The sequence below is a fragment of the Chionomys nivalis genome, chromosome 5 (assembly GCF_950005125.1).
Source record: "Chionomys nivalis chromosome 5, mChiNiv1.1, whole genome shotgun sequence".
NCBI lineage: Eukaryota > Metazoa > Chordata > Mammalia > Rodentia > Cricetidae > Chionomys > Chionomys nivalis.
The window spans coordinates 58951491-58964499 of NC_080090.1; the positions used below are offsets into that span (position 1 = coordinate 58951491).

At 46.1% G+C, this 13009-nt stretch overlaps 2 protein-coding genes across 3 annotated transcripts in view; one reads left to right on the forward strand and one right to left on the reverse strand.

The window, feature by feature from the left end:
• Positions 1-4728: 4728 nt before the first annotated feature.
• Positions 4729-7137, reverse strand: Pigc (phosphatidylinositol glycan anchor biosynthesis class C). Of its 2 annotated transcripts, none has more exons than XM_057770137.1 (2): positions 6990-7137; positions 4729-6138 (listed from the first exon to the last, which is right to left on the reverse strand). In XM_057770137.1, exon 2 carries the CDS (start codon positions 5921-5923, stop codon positions 5030-5032), a length of 894 nt encoding a protein of 297 aa, XP_057626120.1. In that variant the 5' UTR covers positions 5924-6138; positions 6990-7137; the 3' UTR covers positions 4729-5029. The 2 variants fall into 2 exon arrangements, with proteins under 2 accessions (XP_057626120.1, XP_057626121.1); XM_057770138.1 differs by lacking the exon at positions 6990-7137 and adding an exon at positions 6738-6888.
• A 246-nt stretch (positions 7138-7383) lies between these two features.
• C5H1orf105 (chromosome 5 C1orf105 homolog) overlaps positions 7384-13009 on the forward strand; it is a gene marked incomplete at its 5' end in the record, with an annotated part of 29656 nt that continues 24030 nt past the window's right edge. The window contains 3 exons of the mRNA XM_057769130.1: positions 7384-7434; positions 8340-8425; positions 11188-11275. Coding sequence (XP_057625113.1) covers positions 7384-7434; positions 8340-8425; positions 11188-11275 — 225 coding nt within the window. The remainder of the gene's footprint in view (positions 7435-8339; positions 8426-11187; positions 11276-13009) is intronic.

Genomic DNA, 13009 nt, shown 5'->3' on the forward strand with positions numbered 1-13009 from the left:
ACAAAGCTGCTTATCTTGAGTTACTGGGAAGCAGTTACTGGGAAGTCCAATATGCCTTCCAAGGCATACTCTTAGAGACTCCACCTCCTTCCCTGCCTTTAGTCCCTGAAAGATCTAGCACTACCGGTGGGATCATGCACTTAGCACATGAGCCTTTGGCAGACAGGTAAGATCCAAAGTATAGCAGCTCCATTTGAACAAGGTAGGCAAAAGGGCGGCCGCCTCCTCCTCCTCCTCCTCCTCCTCCTCCTCCTCCTCCTCCTTCTCCTCCTCCTCTACTTGCTCTCACTTGCACAGTCCCTCTCTAGCCTTCCTTGTACCTTACAACAAATGACAAGAAGCGGTGCTCAGAGAGAGGAGTGAAATGGTAGAAAAGCAAGCTGGTGGCTTTTGATATAAACAAGAATTCGACAGCTTGAGATAAAAAAAATTATAACACTACTGAACTCCTTCTCCTGTTGTGTCCTCCTGAATAGAATATTTACTTTAGAAATCTGAATCTTGAACATATGGCTTGAGTTGAGGCTGGCTGCAGTACTGGGTTTAAGGGATGAAGAGTGTTCCCAACAATGGCTGTACTAGGTCAGATGGATCGTTTTCTGGGCGTGAATTCCCATCAGTCACCGGCAATGGGCATGCCACAAGTTAGTCCTGCCATCCCAATGGCAGCAGGTAAGGGCTCAGGATTTCTCAGGATTAAAAAGCAAACAGAGCTTGACTTTTTTTTTCATTCTCCCTAATCCTTTTTAGAATTTATTTATAGTCCTGGCCTGTGAGACTTTCTTGGAGAAAATGCAGAAATTTGGTAAAATTGGATTTTCATTTGACCCAAATTTACACTGAGGCCACTTCAGTGTTTTCTCTACTTACTGTAAGTCATGATCCAGTGAACAAATTCCTACTTACTTTTACTTTCTGACACTTTTTCCAGAGTTTGAGGAATGCTTGGTAAATCTCTACTAGTGAACTATATAGCCCTCTCCTGAGTGATGCTAGAGGCCATGGTCACACCTCCTTTGACTATTCCTCCTGGGCTGAGTTCCAGTGCTAATCCATGTTCAGAAGGCCACCTCCCGTCCTTTGATTTTCATCATTCCAGTTACTTAATTTGCCATCTGTCACCTGTTTCCAGTTCCACTACTGCCCACTTGTGGCGCAACTAAACTGTAAAAACCAGTTCCAAAACAAAGAGCACGTGGTTCTATTTGTCTCAATATCCATCTAGAGCATGCTTAGGATTTTGAGCCAGTAGGCTCGGGGTGCAGTACACAGCGCTCATCCTCAGCATGGATATGGCATCTCAAGAACCCCAAACGTGGCCTATCCCGTTGTTATTATCTGCCCCATGCCCAGGCTCACTGCTTAGCCCATGGCAGTTAATAGACACACCAGTCCGCTCGTGCTTGAGTATCTGTACTTATCCTGCCTCCTCACCTCTGCTTCCTCTCTACGTGAAGTTAGCAAATTTCTTTTTTTAAAAAAAAAAAATCACCAAATCCACTCATTCCAAAGTCCATTGCATACTCTCCATCCAGACCCCCACTTTTCTCCAGTATTGCCACAAGGGCTCTCCATGCTCAGCCTCCTAGTTCAGCCTCCAAACTACTGCCAGTCTTTAGACTTCACTTGCATACAAGGTTTCCTAATACTTATATATAGTAGCTTAGCTTACCTCTTTTGGAAAGTCCCTGAGTTTCCCGCTGAGTACAGGATACTGCAGGACATAGTATGTTCTCTGTGACCTCACTCCCTGTCATTTACAGTCCATTTCATCCTGGGCTTCTGTCCACCACCAGAATGCAGTAGGTTCCTTTGGAACACACAATACTACCCACCCTGGATTCTCCTGGTACTGTCTTAGTTGGGGTTTCTCTTGCTGTGAAGCAACAGCATGACCATGGCAACTCTTATAAGGAAAACATTTAATTGAGGGGGCTTGCTTGTAGTTTCAGAGGTTCAGTCCATTATCACCATGGCAGGGAGCATGGCGGCATGCAGGCAGACCTGGTACTGGAGTAGCTAAAAGTTCTACACTTTCATGCAACAGGAAGTCAACTGAGACACTGGGTGGTATCCTAATCATAGGAAACCCCAAAGACCATCCCCACAGTGACACACTTCTTCCAAAAAAGCCATATGCACGCCAACAAAGCCATACTTCCTAATAGTGCCACTCCCTATGAGATTATGAGGACCAATTCCATTCAGACCACCACAGGTACCACTTCTTCCTACAGCTCCATTAGTACACAGTCTCTGCTGCACCTTCTTTCTCAAATTCAAGGGCACCCCAAACTCTCCATTTCCCATCACCTCCACACTGACTTTCCAGGACCACAAATATGAGTAATATGGAGTTATGGGTGAGTCCAAATAAAAGTCACCAAAAAGAGCTAGAAAAAACAGCAGACATATTCATTCGCCCCACTATTCTTCCAAGTGGTTCAGTCTTTGGAAGCGTTCTGTTCACAGCCATGAGTTTCCTAAAGCTGACAACTGGAAACCTATTCAGATAAATCAATGTCTTAAAACATGAAGCACACTACAGCCTTCACAGTTCTTTGCTACATCCACCTATCATCCATTCGTGTGGACTACGGAATATTTGGGTCACTGTCAAGGCACAAAATGCGCAGTCCATTACAGTGGATGGACGCTTTGGGGCTGGCTCCACGCGGTAGTTCCTGCTTCTTTTTTGCCCCATCACCAAGGGCCCTTAAGTTTCAGGAAACGGTGTAAATGATCTTGGGGGACAATCACTCACTTATGTTTTTATCGTGAAACAATCTTCACCAATCACAGCAAACATCAGAAAAAGAATGGGATGGTAGCTGCAGACTTTAGTTCAAAACCTTTTCAAGACATTTGTGAAAAATGAGAAAACCATGAAGCATCACCGCACAGTGTGCTGCTCTCGCTTGCCAAGCTGGAATGACTTTCAGCAGAGTACGTGTGCTCTCACAGCTGGAGCCAGCCACTCTGGAAAGAACCTGATTCACTTTGTGCCACAGCCCTCTGCAAATTTCCCTACATTCCAATTATCATGACACACCCAGTGTCCCTTATCCAATGTGCTTAGGACCAGAAATATTTTTGGACTTTTCTTTCCTCGAATTCTGAATTTTTTACGTAAAATAGCTTGAGAGTGAAACCTATCCAAATACAAAATTCACTTATTTTATGTACACCTTATATACAGTATGAAGACAATTTTATGTTTCTTAAAAAATTTGGGCATGAAGATTTCATGCCCAGTGTAGAATGTATAGAATGTGGAATTTTTGACAGGGTATAACACTGATGCTCAGAGCCGGGCGGTGGTGGCGCACGCCTTTAATCCCAGCACTTGGGAGGCAGAGGCAGGCGGATCTCTGTGAGTTCGAGACCAGCCTGGTCTACAGAGCTAGTTCCAGGACAGGCTCCAAAACCACAGAGAAACCCTGTCTCGAAAAACCAAAAAAAAACAAAAAACAAAAAAAACACTGATGCTCAAAACTTTTACGATTTGGAACATTTTTGGTTTCAGAATTTTGCATTTGAGATATTCAGCATTAGTACCATGCATCCTGCTGGGCATTCTTCAAGACACTTCACACGCAGCTCATCTAATTGCCACAATTCTTAAAGATGAAAACTGAGAGCTGAACAATCAGCTAACTCGAGACGTCACAGCTTGCCCCATCTTTAGACAAACTGGAGTGCTCATAGTGGGCTACAGAGAGCCCAAGTGACTGTATCAACAAGCTGAACCATTCATTTTCCCCCTGGCCTTCTTTCCTCCTCCAGATGTCTGTAACTCTAAATCCCTATCACGTTCCCACCTTTGTGCCGTGGCAAACAGATGTGGCATCAAATGTAGTCATGTTTTGCAAATGTGCTTGTAACCTGGATTAAATTTGAGACAGCTCACAAGGCTCATTCCACAATACAAAGCATATTCACAGCTATCGAAGTATTCATTTTTTTTTTTTTTTCAGAAATTCCACAGGCATTAAGCCCAGACTGAGTAGAAGCAGCGACTTTGGGAGCAGTAGCAGCTGCCCTCCTGGACACAGCTGCTCGCTCCATCACTTCCAGTTCTTGCTGACATCACTTATCTGCTCTCAGGGGCTTTCACCAGCCATCCTCCAAGAGTAAATGTCACCTCTTGTTGCCTAGTGGTTCCAGATGAACTCTCTCCAGCTTCTCTCAATGTCTCTCTCTAACATTGTGTTTCTGTGACACATAATTCTCCTTGATTGGCTATATGTACGATCCACTAAGAACTAAAACGACTTCTGTGGTATTGGACAACTGGAGACCACCATCCTGGACTCTCAAATTCGGGCTCTAGATATGTAAAGGTGTCCCCTTAGTGTACAGAAAAGGCTAGATAACTGGTTACACACACCTACTACTCTAGATATGTAAAGGTGTCCCCTTAGTGTACAGAAAAGGCTAGATAACTGGTTACACACACCTACTACTCTAGATAAATGTGTCCCTTAGTATATAGAAAAGGCTAGATAACTGATTACACACACCTACTATTCTTTACACCACTTTTTGTCTGTCTTATGCTTTCAGAAAAACCATGAGACGGGGCCAGTGTTCTGGCCCAGCTGGTAAAGACATTTGCTGCCAAGGCCTGAGTTGAATCCCTAGGAGATGCATACGGGAAAGAGAACACACACACACACACTGATACATAGACACTATCTCTCTCTCATATACACATAAATACAGGTATTTTTTAATATGAGACAATTCAGTGGGTGTTATTTTTAATAAGCAGAACCCTCATTACATTATTTGTTACAAGGAATAAAGAGGGACAATAATTCATGATGGCACCAGAAAGCTTTTTCACAAAATAACTGAAGGACAAACACCTTCACTAAGCCCTTGGTTAAAAAATGCTTTCTTCTGATCTCTGTTATACCACCCAGAACAGCCCTCTGCTTCAAGAGTGGAACTCTGCCTTTAAATGTTATACTGGTTAGGTTCTAAGTCTTTCAGCTTTCTTAATACTGCAATGAAGGTCCCCAGCTTAGCTAAGAAACCTAGACAAGTCTTCTTTAATTTCAGCCTCATCCCAAGGCCCGTGAATATTTTCCTTAAAGAGCTGCAGGCGGATGAGGTAGTAAGGGCAAAGACATGAAATGGAAATCAGTAGAAGGGCAAAGAGTATGGCTCCCACACCACTAATGGACAAAAGACCCCCAAAAGCTGAAAATGCAAAAAGCAGGGTGACCCCTACATAGCTTCGTGGGGTATATGCCTTCAGTTTCTTCTGTAACATGGGCCACAGTGCAAAAATCTGGATGGCAAATGTCACCATAATGAAGGCGTGCAGTGACCGGGGGAGACGTGAAGCCAGACAAACAGAAGCAAAGATGGCCATGTTCAAGGACAGTGTGCTGGATACAATCGCGGCATTGGCACCGTAATCAAAGAAGATGAGATGGCCTAACAGCATAAAAACGGACATGGCGTAGATGGTGTCAGTACTGACAGACTCTGTCAGGGTCTTCAGCACGGGTGAAAAACCGTAAGTGAAAGTAATGAAGACCAAAGTACTCTTCAGGTCAGCCCACCGGGTCCGCCCACTCTTCTTCCGTCCATCGCCTCCATCGATGAGATCAAATAAAATATACCCAAGCAGTGAGGACGCCAGCCCAGTCCCAAAGAGCCACTGGGGGGCCAGAAGCCCCTCATCCATGTACCACCAGATCACCACAAAAACACAGACACTGCAGAGCTGCTGGACCACCACGCTGGACTCGAACACCACAGCCCAGTACTGGTATTTCCGGGCGTAGATGTTCTTCCGGAGTTCTTCCAGGAATCTTTGGTCGACATAATTATCAGGGAAGGGCTGCCGCTCATATAAAACCTTCTGCCACTTGACTTCTTTGGTGTCCGTGACATGTTGAGCACACATTATCTCATCCTCTCCCCGAGTCCAGGCCGGTTCAGTCTCCCTCAGAGAAGTCCAAGCGATTCTCTCTCTAGACAAAGCTGCAAATTAACACTTCTCTGGAAATGCCATGCTTGATGCCCTACAGGCGCTTCTTTCTTGTTTACAAAGGCTGCGATTCAGGCTAGGCCTGAAATAGATGGGTTTGTTCTGTGAGGAACGACAACTCGGCTGAATTCCTAGAAAAAGAGATGTCTGTGAATACATGAAGGCCTGGGAAGGTCATGGTAGGACTCTGTTACAATCAAAACAACTCTGTCTACTGAAAGCCTAAATCAATTGTGCACAGTGACCTAATTTGAGGCATTAAAATCACACCCCAAATTTTAAAATATAATCTTAACAATTGATATCTGCATGACATCACTGACTCAGAACGCTAAATTTAGCATTTAACCATCACAAACTTACAAGTTAGTACCCGTCCCACTTTACCTAGTAAAACAGCTGAGTTTCACATTGGTTGGGTATTTTTGTCCCAGGGTAACAAAGTGGAGCCAAAATTCCAACAGAAGTCTAATATCAAAGTTTGTGCTTCTCGTTATCTCCTCTAATACAGTCTTAACTCTGGCATTCATACACCTAAGCTATGTACTATTTTTGCATGATTCTATTTGCAAGTTATGCAAATACACAAAGTTGTTACCAGGTTCCCAAAGGCATCGGAGTAAATTATCGGTCTCATGACAACAATAATCTGCACAATACAGAAAAGTTTATCTACAGTTTTAGCCCAAACCAAGAACTCAAACCTCCCTTGTTCATTAGCTGAGCTTACCATCCTTCAGTGTTATATCACCTTAACTGAAACGGCAAGGAAAACTCAAAAGAGTCAGAAACATGAAGGTCATTCAGGAAATGAGAAAGAAAAAAGAAACCTGCCGGACCGTCTTTATTCCATGGAGGCCAGGCTAGAATTTTGCTCCAAAAGCCAGACACCCTGGAATCTGCCCTCACGCACTGGGACTTCTGGGTTTGAGGGGTCCGCGTCACCAGACGGGGAATGGTCCCGTCTGGTGCTGCCACTCACCCAGCCGGCCTGCCCGGCCCGCCGCCGCCGCCCCTCTCCCAGCCTCGGCTCGGCGGGACCGACCCGACGTGATGGATGCCGGAACCCACCCGCACCGAGCTCCTAGGGGTGCACGACTGAGATGGGCAGCCGCCCAGCGATTTCTACATCCGGGGCGCGGGGTTGGAGGGTACTCTGTGGAGGAGCACTTCCGGGTGGACAGGGCTCCCCCGCCCCAGCGTCCGGCACGGAGACGCTGCTGCCCTCTACTGGCGGCTTCTCTTCCGGAGATCTGCTCAAAAATGGAGTCCTCTGAGCCTGGGGAGCGCCTTTGGGGGCTCCAAGGGAGGAGAAGCCAGGGATAGATTCTGGGCCGTGGAAGAGGGAGAACAACCGCAGTTGTTGAACTTGTGTTATTGTCAGGCCTCAGCCAAGGGACTTTCCATGCATTCAAACCTTCCTACAGGTACAGGTGCCTGCCCGGGCCTGGAGCTATGGTAGAGACTTCAGTAACTACACAGGGGAAACATATCTCAGATCTCACGGAGCTTTCTGGGCACTGGTCTTCACAGAGACGATGTGATCATACGCTTTTATTTGTCCAAAGTCAAGCAGCTAGATATTGATTGCAACTAGATCAAATACCCAAATGTGGATGATTCCAAGGCTCGATTCTTAACTAGACTTTGCCACCTAAAAAGGGTGAGGGTGGAGTGCCTGGGGTCTGGAAACAGGGCTAGAAGATCAGGACAAGAGATTGCTGGAAATATTACAGAATTATGAATAGGTGTAAGTTCAAAGAGCTGAAAATATATAGATTACAGGATGTAGTGGACACAAAAGTCAGAAAGCATGAACCCATTTATTAACTGTGTCGCTTTGAGGAAGTAGCACCATTTTCCCTTTGAACTCTTGGTTTGTAAACCAGAGAAGGCACGTATTAGTTCTTGGCCACTTACAGAGTGGTGGAAAGACTCGGGTGTAAAAATGCCTTGTCGAGTGTTGATTGCTGTGTGGTTGTTATTAGCTCACTTCGCTTATCGTCTTGCCAGCACTAGTCAAGTGTTATAACTGTTTTAATATTTTATTTTTAATTTTATCTACACATGCGTCTGTGTGTAGGCATGTGCTCCTAAAAGCATGTACCTGTGGAGGCCATAGAAAGGTTCTAGATCCCTTGCAGCTATAGTCACAGGCAATTGTGAGCTGATAGGAGTGAGTTATGAACTGAACTTGGGTTGTCTCAAAGAGGAGAGAGTGCTTCTAACCGCTGAGCCATCTCTCCAGCCCTGTGACCTCTTTTAAGATTTATCTTTATTTTTTCTAAGTGTGATAACCTCTGCAAAATTGTCTCTTCCCCCTTCTCTTTAGGCCTTTGTTCCAAAATTTGACAAGGTTCCTTGGCTTAGTGAGGCCAGCCTGGTAAACAAGCCTCTGGTACTCAGCATCCCTGGAAGGTAATGCCCAGCTTTGGGGGACAAAATATGTGAGAGAGACCTCAGTGGGCGTCTCCTCAAGGGGGAGAGGTGCATGTGATCATTGGAGAAACCAGGTCAAGTCATGGAAATTAGAAATGCCCCTGGAGTTTTCGGACAAAGCTTATGCTATGTAAAAGCCTTGCTAGAGGAAATGAGACCCACATAACCTTCCTTCCTGACCCCACTATTCAAACCTAGACACTATCTTTCAAAATACTTCCACATTTTCCTCCCCTGGTTTAGTTTCCAGTCTTCAAACTGTTAACTATCAAAAGTCTAGAGCTATAACATCCTGTCTTTAAAGAGGAGTAGCTGCTGTTTTTCACTTGGGGCCTTCTCCAGTTTCATGAGCCTCCCACCCCACCCCACCGCATGCCCAAAATCAATACAGAGCGTATTTCTGTTTCTGAAAACTGAAGATTTGAATGTAGGGGACATTTCAGCTTCCATTTAAAATAATTGGGTTCTTCATTAATCCCTGCCCCTTTTCGTAATGAAATTGTCCCTAGTTGTTATGATAAGGGGCTGCTCTGGCGGAAGAAAGGTAGGTTGAGATATGATGGAGGGAGGGGAGGAAGGCATGGGGGGATAAGCAAGGAAGGCACAGAGGCTGGTTCATAGGCTTGTCGTAGCTAGGAAAAGCACGCTTTCGAGAGCTTCCTTTCCTGTTGATCATTCTCGTGCATTCTTAAGTCTGTAAACACATGACTGCAGTAGGGACGTCCCTTTGTCTGCACGTTAAAATAATTCTCAACAAGCTGATAGATGGATTTGTGTATCTTCAAAGCAAACGCTTGAGTGCCTATTGTTCAGGTGTGTTGTGGGGTGTGTGTGTTTATCTGGCATGAGCAATCAAAGGTTCAATAAGTCAAAGGTTTGCTTTGGAAGTAACAAAGTAATATACGTATTAAGGGCTGACAGTGCCTCAAGAATCATCGTGAGTAATGACAACTCATCTTTTTAAATTGTGCTATGTCATTAGTTCATATGCTGGTGACAGTCACATGGAGGCCACACTGAGAAGGCTGGTCAGGTAGAGGTGGCAATGAATGGGAAAACTGACGAAAGGTGACATCCTGCCTTCTGCCTGAGTCAGTGTTGTCTCTGATGTGTGAGTCTGGGGCCCAGATATGCTGGGTTTCCTAAAATCTGGAAATGTTCCGTTGCTAGTGCTTGACACCTAATAAGTTAACCCCCGCCCCTTCCTCTACTGAGCACATTTAGGCCACATTTAGTGATTAGATGCTCCATATGGCAGTAAGAGAAATTCTTCTCAGCTATGCTCTAAGACGGAGGCAGCAATCTCAATCTCTGATTGGAGAAATCAGTCTACTTACCTCACCAAACTCGGGCTGGACGGGACCTGTGAAGTGTCCTCAGCTCTCGAGGACAGGGCAGGAACATAGCTTATTGGGAACAGAAAGAGGAAAATTGATGTTTAGCTGTCTATAAGGACAGAAACTCTTCATTTGTCTGGAGTTTCAGGTCCCAGAATATTTGTTTGGCAGTGACTTCCCTAACACCTTAGGGGAATAGTTGAAAGCACTCAAAGTATTATGGTTTAGAAAAGGTAAAGGAATGTTTAGTGAAATACGTCTCAGAACATTCCAGCTTCAAAAACACTCTGGAAACGCAGCTATGAGGATGGAGGTGAGACCTGTAAGACCCCAGGAAGTGATGGGGAAGGGCCTGTACAAAGCCACTTCCTCCCAGGACCGCTCTCCCAGCTTGGCCCGACTGTGCTGGAACCACACTCACAGTCCAAAGCCGCTCAGGACACAGAGGTCCTGTTAATGAGAGATTATCGTGTGCTGAAGCAGGACTGACCTGGCCCTCTTATCTTTCCTGGTCACTTTTGGGATAATAAATCCAAGGCAGCCCATTCCCATAGCAGAGAAGCCTGTGGAGGAACTCACATCAGCTCACCTCCCCTCCCAGGACCAGGGAGGTGGCAGGAAAAAGAAACAATGGCTACTTGATGAGCGCCACGCTCCTTTCACATGAACAATGAACAATGAAGCCCTTCTCCCTGAAGAAGAGAGGTGTTCTTGGCAGGGCATCGCACTCCGTTTCCATTCCTTGGATGGCTGGGGCATGCCCAGTGTCTCACCACCCCCACACCAAGGCCTCAGCCCCTAACAGTGGGAGGGTAGGGAATCCTGCGGAGACAACTGGTGTGGCCCTGCCATATGTCCACGTCACCTGACAGCTGGGAGGAATGTGCCAGTGAAAGATAGCCTGTGGGGGAAAGAGGGAAATTTTTGAGTGTGCAGGGGCATAAAGTCCAGGCAACCCAGCCAGGCGTGAAAGGATCCGTGCTTGGTCTCTGTTAAAGATTTCACAGCTATGCAGACACGTTGAAGAAGAAACCTAAGGTGCATTTCATCACGTGCACTTTTGCTTTCAGGGGCAATCTTTCCCTGATTTACTTGTATTCCATCTAGGACTGTAGTTGGTGAGAGAGCGAGCGAGCGAGCGAGCGAGAGAGAGAGAAAGAGAGAGGAGAGAGAAGCCAAAGTGGCCTAAGAGGACTGAGTGCATGTGGGAGTGCTCCATGGCCTGAGCCACCATGGCCAGAGCCTGCATGGCCTGAGTCTTGATGGCCCGAGCTATGCAGGACTATATATAGAACTGGAGCAGAAGGCAGTGCAAGTCCCCAAGCCTTGTCTCTGAAAGAGCTGGGGCCTGCGTCTCCAAGCCATGGACTCTGATTCTAACTTCCTTTTGCTTTCATCACTCAGATATCATGCCTCTGCCACTGTTCTGACTTTATCCAAGAAGGATATGGATTTGCCAAATTTGCTTCAGGTTCCAGATGTCATGTTGAAGGTACTCAGAACGTTTTAATTAAATCCCAGTGTTGTCTTGCCTCGAGCGTAGAATGTTTTGTGAACACTATATCTCTTCCTTGATCCCTAATATAGACTGTGAAAGTATTTCCTGTCGCCTTAACATGAGTCCGTGCCTGGCACATCATCAGTGTTCAATGAATATTTATCTGTTTAATTACATGAATTTGTATCACCACAAATAAAACCAGGTTTTATTTGTTCTTACCCTGACTCAGGTATTTTAGTATTTCAGCATGCTATAACTAAAAATAAATAATGTTAGAAATGCCAAAAAGGGAAAGCAGAAATGATGGAAGAGTCTTCCAGAAGTCCTTCAGAGACAGCTTCTCAGCATCTAATGAAATCGTTTCTGGTTTCTAGAGACACTAACCCAGCCTCTTCCCAGCCCACAGGAATTATGTATGTCTTCCCCAAACTAATCCCTACACCTGTGGGGCTTTCGGTTTAAAACTCCCACACTTCCCCTCCTCCCGCAGAAATCCCATCCAACTGATTGCTGGTGGCCCCTAGAGTCACTGTGCAGCACAGAGGCGTCTGAGCCGAGGTGCTGGAGCTGTCAGCACTTGTGGAGGGAGGGAGGACACACCTGGTGATGTTAGGAATTCTTCCACTTGTAAGACTATAGGCGTCCTCAGGGCTCTCGCAGGGTCGTGCCTGAGGGAGAGTTCCCACAGCACTGGGCCAAGTGCCCAGCACGTAGCATGCACTCAGTTACCATAAGCAACAATTATTAGGAGCCCTCATGTCGTCCCTGAATGCTAACTGAACCCTTTTTATTTATTCTAACATGATACAGAAAAGAGTAGCTCATTTGCTGCCCACAGAAATAGAGCAGGGGCAGGCTAGATGAGATGAGACTGGTGGTACGGAAATATCAGAGAGTGGGCAAAGTGCTTGAGAAGGTCGTAGGGATGGTCACTCCAGGCTGGGAGGGGTGCGGAGGAAGGGAGGAAGTGGAGCCTGTATGGCTTGAAGGTAACACATTTACACCTATAATCCTGAGCCAGCTTAGAGAAAGAGCAAAAGAGACTCAGGGAAAGGAAGGAATATCAGAAAGATGTGGAGCCCGAGAGTGCAGGAAATGCTTGAAGAATACCCAAGAATTAGTCAGAGCTCCATGGAAGGGGAGCAAGGCTGCTGTGCCCAGCCAGAGCACAGCCAACCCATAAAGCCACTAACTGTGAGCAGACATTCCAGTAGTCCCCCTCACACCCTGAACTAGCCAGGCTGCTATGACAGCCTGAGGAGAGAAGAGAGCAGAGACTGACCACAGACAGGAAGCTTTCACTCCCCCAAATCTAAGCTATTTAGGCAAGCTCTCAGCTGCTCTCAGTTGCCTGTTCCACTCTGCAGAGGTCTGCTCGGCGTCTCAGTGTACAGCCTAGACACTAAGACACCAATGCACCAGGTGGCTTTCCTAAAGATGACTAGAAGCCTTCCTCTCGCAGTGCCTAGCATTTGGTGTATGCAATACTGGTGTCTGGCCACTAGAGAGCAGTTAGGAGCAACAACCTTCAGCAGCCTGACCAACACTAGTTCTGAAAGACCAGTCTCTGGGCAGACCTAAGAGGAATCCCAAAAACCCTTCTTCCAGCAACAGTGAGAAATCCATGGGGTTTGCCCTCATTTTCGTCTTACTATGGTCTGCCCCTTCACTGCTGTGCGTGAGAGAAAGGTTGGAAGGGTCTCTGAGGAGTCTAGGATCCTTGTT

Excerpts from the sequence above, each read along its gene's own strand:
- Pigc (XM_057770137.1), bottom strand. The coding sequence starts at position 5,923 with ATGTGTGCTCAACATGTCACGGACACCAAAGAAGTCAAGTGGCAGAAG.